General features: G+C 42.8%; 1 protein-coding gene across 1 annotated transcript; it reads right to left on the bottom strand.

Moving 5' to 3' along the window:
• Positions 1 to 594: 594 nt before the first annotated feature.
• Positions 595 to 6,075, bottom strand: LOC117538568 (terminal nucleotidyltransferase 5A-like). The gene is given in 3 exon segments (XM_034204406.1): positions 595 to 3,923; positions 4,990 to 5,175; positions 5,177 to 6,075. Coding segments are annotated over 3 exon segments (1,236 nt in total). The 5' UTR covers positions 5,411 to 6,075; the 3' UTR covers positions 595 to 3,107.
• Positions 6,076 to 6,406: the final 331 nt, after the last annotated feature.

Genomic DNA, 6,406 nt, shown 5'->3' with positions numbered 1-6,406 from the left:
GGCCAAGGGTTTAGCCGTACACCGTCTAGGTGTTGCTAAGCTTCCTGTACTGAATATCATAGTCTATTGCCTTAATCAATATCTAGTCAACTCTAAAATACCACATATATGCAATGGCATGATAATATTATTGTGACAAGTGGGGTATTCACCTGGTGTTTCCAGAAATTAGATGTAGATGCAGCCAAAATCGACGCAGTCTGTAAGGGCAATCCGACAACCCACACAGCTCTAGTTTATGCTGGTAACGACCTAGAGCACACCCCTCAAGTCCAGAGATGTAATCCGAAGACATGCAGCGATTTCTTCGGTCGTTAATTCAGAAAAAAAACCTAGTGCGCTCTGCCTTGCTACGTTAGCTAGCTGTTTATATTTGCACTTCCAGGATATTTGCACCTCCATGAAAATGGCGTATTTATATATATATATATATGGCGCGTGTTGCATTGTGGGTAGCTCGTGACGTCACTGTGTGTGAAAGAATAGACGCGTGGGCCTGCTCATCACTGCGCGCACGTCTGTGACCGCAGTTTTAATTCAAATTGTTATTGTAGCAGGTACTGTTTCTGAGTCAAAAACCGAACTGAACAACTCTTGTCTGGTTTTTTGTTTTTAATTCTCAAGTTGATCAACTTGAACACACTTATCAGATCATTATTTTCATGTCCACAAAGGGCGGAAGTTTAAAAACACGTAAAACAGTGTAACAATCTCTTTAAAGCAACATAAACCCATGTAAAACAGATCGGAGCACACATGTAACAAACTTAAGCTAAATATGTATCTCATCCTGTTCTGCTCTTCATCAACCCAAAAAACCCACACATTTGCATACACCACAAAGTACTCCACGACACAGCTTTGGATCTGCCAGCTACATCAGCCAAATACAAACTGTACAAAAATCGATAGAAAAATAGGAGATCTGACATGTTTGAGAGAATACGCACTTGCAAAGCAAAAAAGTTACACCAGTTATTTTCATCAATATATCAAATACATGTCTTATAGCCCTTCAAATATCTTTGTGATGGTCCTCATCTGAGCTACACACTTTTTGCATTGTTCCCCATTGTTTGGTGCTTTTCCATGCTAAGGAGTAAGAATATTTTTGAACGCTTGTATCTGAACATACAGCCCAATTTCCACACATCCCAAACAATCAAAACAAGCTGAAATGTACCTTGGCCAATATTCACTGTGCTTTAATTATCTTTGAAGCTTTTCAGGCTTCGTGTAGCACATTTCTCTACATTGTTTCTCCTCTGCTGGGCCACTTCTCTCAGGAGTTGCTCTGCTGCTACATCCTTGCACACACAATCCAACCTCCACCCCTCTGACAAACATACAGTTTGTTTTGTGCTGCAGCGGTTCTCTTTCTCTCTTAAACAAAGAAGGAACTCATGTTTTTACAGTGCACACAGCATGTCAAAATCAACTTTATATGGCATACAAAAGATGTAAAAAATTGTTGAGTTATATATTCGATAACAACAAGATATAAAATGAATAAAATAACTGCATTTAAACTTTCCAGTGTAATTTAAAATAAATGGTTGTCCCTGTTTCAGAATGATTTCATACAAAATGCTGCCCTTTTTTGTGTGTAACATTTTCTTTTTAAGTCAATGGTACCCTGTGGACCTTCTGATCACTATGGACAAATGTTTTTACCAGTAGGTCCTTTTTTGGAAAATCTTAATTCAAGCACACAAGGACACATGTGTGAGATATCCTGTTATCAATGTCACACTCTTCCAGACCAAATCTTGCTTTAGACGAAGTTAAGAAGAAGCAAACAAGGATGTGGCCAATGCAAAGAAAACAATGATCCAAGTTGGCTTTGCAAATGGTTGAGGAGGAAGAAATAGTGTGCAACACTTTTGGTGAGCCAGAATGTCAACATAACTTTTGTTTGTTTACATGGAAACTCCAGAGGGCACCTTTAAGTAAGTTCGAGTTCTATGTTTCAGTTTTCAATCAAACATGTCTCAAATGTATTTTAGCATAGACTACATGAAATGAAGATGCATTTTTGGAAATATTCATTATGGAAATTATTTAAGTAGCCATTCTGTGATAAATTGCTTTTTGGAAATCAAGCGTTCCACCTTCCCTCTTATTTTGCATTTCAATAAAACTGCAGATAAAAGCTTTCTCTCTAGTTTGCTCTCTCAGTGCCAAACTTCTTTCTCTGTACATTTCTCTTAACATTGATCTTCTATTTTACTCTCATAAGAATTTGTATTCAACCACCACCTACCCCCTCTCTCTAAAGATGATGAGATTATGTTGCTACTTCCTCTTTGGTAATCAGGATGTGAGTTTGTCAAGCAGGGCTGCAGATAAGGGCAGAACTAAACATTGTCAGAAATGATTGCAAAAGCGTTAGAGACCTTACTCATCATAGGTAAACTCTCCGTTCCACAGTACATTAATCACCTCGGAAATCAATGACTCAACCGTTCTACGATAAAGACTCATAAAGACATCTCTTCCCTTTAGGCTTGATCTAGGCACTTAAAGAAAACATGCATTGCTTCGTTGTTTTTTTTTGTTTCAGTATTCAGATGGGAATCAAAGTCAGTAAACAGTATCCAGTTCCTTTTTTGTGTTGCATTGTCTATGAAAAGGAGTTTCATACGAACAGTGTCACCTCTTGTCTGACCATAACTCGATACCAGCGCATCACGTGTGTCCTAAGCCACTCTCCCCAGCTGTATGCAAGTCTGTTTTGGTTATAATATGAAGGGAATGTGCAAGTTCCTGTCAGTCGCAACATTCTTACAAAACTCTTGTTTGCCAAGTCAACCATAGCGCTGATGAGAGGACCCTAAATGTGATGGGTCAGCCTCTCTCTCGTTGGCATCCCTCCCTGTGTGCTCAGCTTCTCCTACTGTGGCACCTTGACCCAAGGAAAAGCCTGTCTCTGGCCCACTGCCTCAATCCAGGTTCCTTGTCCTCATTTCCCCTGCTTCCTTTATTCCCTTTTTTGTATCTGTCAAATTATGTCCCATGTCCTTTTCTCATTTCCCTCAATTTCTAATCTCAAGGAGCAGTTTAAAATGCATCCCTCTTTAAGGAGTTGGTTCCAAAAGTTCCAAAGTTTAGTTACACGGCAACCAGGTGGCGTACATGGGATGGTGCTGAGGAGGAATGTACCGGTGGGAAGGCGAGGGAGGACAGTGGTACATGGGCTGAACCTGCGCTATGTAATAGTTGCTGAAGTTGCCGTCTGACACATAAGGAGCCGGCTGGTAGAAGCAGGTGACGTTGGCGGCGTTTGGGATGGCGTTCTGCTCGGCCAGGACGCGCAACGCCAGCGACGATATTAGGCTGAGCGTCTGGCGCCTCTCATGGCCCATCAGACACACCGTGCTCTCCTGCACCACTTCGTACAGCGTGGCCAGATAGTCGTACTTCCTGTCCTCCAGGTCCACAAAGTGGTTCTGCAGATAAGACTCCAGCTTCCTTCTTTGCTCGCTGACATCGGGAAAGTCTATGAAGAAGCGCGAGCACATGTAGCGCTGCAGCAGTTTCATCTCAGGTTCAGAGGCTGCGCGGAAACCCCGCACCAGCAAGTGGCAGTACTTCAGCAGACCCCCGCCTCGAATCTCCTCTGGGCTCCTGGTGCAGATGAGGCGCTTGCGCAGGTGGTCGAGGGCGGTGGGGAAGTCGCCGTAGACGCTCTCCCCGAGGATTGTAGGGTGGAAAGTGGCAGCCATGGGGTGCTCCGAGCACTCGTAGAAAAGGAGAAGTGAGTCCAGGCGGATCTGGAAGGAGTCCACGCTGAACTCAAACTGCCGTCGAAGAGAGTCCACAAATTTGAGCTCCACGTTCTTGCCACGGTTGTTGGAGAGGGAGATGAGACTCCAGCGGTCCGAGTCATTGCACACTTTCACCATCTTTTGCACATAGGCCTCCTAAAACAAGGCACAAGGGAATTGTTAGGAGTTTTTACAAACTAAATAATGCACCAAAGTTTAAAGACAGTTGGTTCCAAAAACATTGTTGGAGTTAATCGGTACACAAAGATAGATTTAACTGCCATATCATCCTGAATCAGAGCAAATGCATAATTATCAATATAAACTGTTGCACAGTTTTCAGACACATTCCTCGTTTTATTCCTATTTACACACAATCATTTAATGATAAGAGGTCAATAAATATGTTATTCCAACTTTATGGGCAACAGTGTATAACAAACTTCAAAACATGTGTTAATGTGTTTGTCTATATTCAAGTCCTGAAGACTACTCCAATATAATCAAAGCAAATTAAAGGCCACAATGATGAATGTGAGATTTTCTTTTTTCCATCACACAGGCCTATACTTCTTTCCCTGTGTTTATCTCTTTTGTTCCTCCTTTTGCAGCTGGTGTAATAAGGTGTTAGTGCATCAACATAAACATGCTTTTCTTATTCTTCTAAAGACCACTCATGTACCCATGGTGGTGTTTAAGCACTGTGGGTGTTACATTGAGATCCTCTGAATAAAACATGTGAACAAAAACAGGATTACTTTGATCAGGCTTCAACAATAGGACATTAATGCTATTTGCAGTAGATAGAAATCTTGGATTTGGTCTGTTAGTAATGATGTTTTGCTTATCACATCTGTTAGTGGGCCATTAGTAGCTAGGTCAGTCCTCAGTATCCAGGTAACTGAGGCCAGACTTATTAATGTGGATCCAACTACAATTGGATTAGACAGAATCCTCTTTGAATTGGAAACAGACCTTTTTACTATTTCAGGGCTTATGTATCTGTGCAGATTGCATGTATTCAGGTCAGATCTAAATCTTTTTTGTGTACGATTTATTTACAGTACATTTAAGTGCATTTACAAAAAGAAAATGCATGTGACTGCAGCAGTGTTTACTGTGTAAATAAATGCGAAAGGAAAATATATAATGATGTGCATATTCTGTCAGGTTTGATAATCATATGATCTACATATATGAGCCACGTTAAATATAGGCCTACCTTTAAAGTCACTGGTGTGATCTTTTCTTTATTCACCCCCTCGGGCAGGAAGTCCAGAAGAGAGTCCAGCACAATATCTTTCACTATCTGAAACTCCATCTCTGATTTCAGGTCAGCGCAGAATATTAAGTCCAAATCTTTCCAGCCCAGACCGCTGTCCTCGTGCAAGACGTAGCTAGCCGCAGAAACCGTTCAGCCGCACCTCCCGGACATGGATTCGCTTCTCCTCCATGCGGCTCCGGACCACCTTGACGATATCCCGGGGCTTCACCTCCAGAGTAGGGAAGCTCCAGCGGCCGTGGATGGGGATGGAGCTGGTGAGGATGGTGTCCAGCCGCTGCACCTGCTCCCAATTGAGCACACTGAGGTTGATGCTCTCTCCGTCCGAACAGCTGTCAACACTATCAACACTTTCGTTCATGTTGAGAAGAGGTAGACCGAATGATGTAGAAACGTGCCACTAACTCCTACTGGAGCTTTGGGAGCTAATGAGTATCATAACATCAAGATTCTGGATGAAACATAGTCTGCGCGTGGCGGAAAGAACTAGTTAGACGGTGTCCTAACTTCTTACATAAAGTCTGCAGTCCAGACACATTCAATGTATTAGCTTCCCAGCCGTAAGGCTTAGTCACCGTCCAGCATCTGCTGCTACACTGCGCGCTCCGCTCCGGTTCGGTCGCCAAACTCTAAAAACATCAACTGCAAACGTTTGAACAATTATTCTTCTCAGTGTCAGTTTCTCATTTTGTCCCAAAGGCACACAAACGCATCCATTGCAAGCATGACAACGTTTCTTCCAGCGCAGAAGTTTTACTTTACCCCCTCTGACTCACTTTTACGCACGGAGTAGTGCGCGCCTCTGCTGCCTAACAACAACTTTACGAACTCGTTTAAGGACTGCTACACTTTCCCACTGCCCACCCACTTTCAGAAAGTGGTGTATGGCAGTTTCCTTTCACATTTTGTCCGTTTCTTGCTCGTTGGTACTGTGTGGTGTGCCACCGAGGTCCCACTCCACAGCTGCAGGAGAAGTTGTGAACAAAGCGCTTCCCGTCTGAGAGGCGTTTGGGCGGGGTGGTTTGATTGACAGCCCACACCTACTAATAGCTGCAGCCGCTTCCCATACTTTGAGTTGCTGCAAGCCCAGGGAGGCGTGTCTGGAGAATGGGCGTTACACCAACAAATGAGACACATTGGACCCACTATGTATCGATGTATCGACACTCCATCCTCTCCAAACTAGCCATACATATGGGTGCTCCCCTTTCTGTTCCAAATTGTTACGTTTGATCATTGAAGTAATGATAAACATGCTTAGATATCAGCTTAATTTACCAATAGATGCCCAATATTTGATGTCTGGAATAAATTTTAACTTGGTACAATAATGGCCAGTAAACAGAAAGGGTTGCTC

Source organism: Gymnodraco acuticeps, unplaced genomic scaffold (genome assembly GCF_902827175.1).
Source record: "Gymnodraco acuticeps unplaced genomic scaffold, fGymAcu1.1, whole genome shotgun sequence".
Lineage (NCBI taxonomy): Eukaryota > Metazoa > Chordata > Actinopteri > Perciformes > Bathydraconidae > Gymnodraco > Gymnodraco acuticeps.
This window is presented reverse-complemented; position numbering and strand designations above follow the sequence as displayed.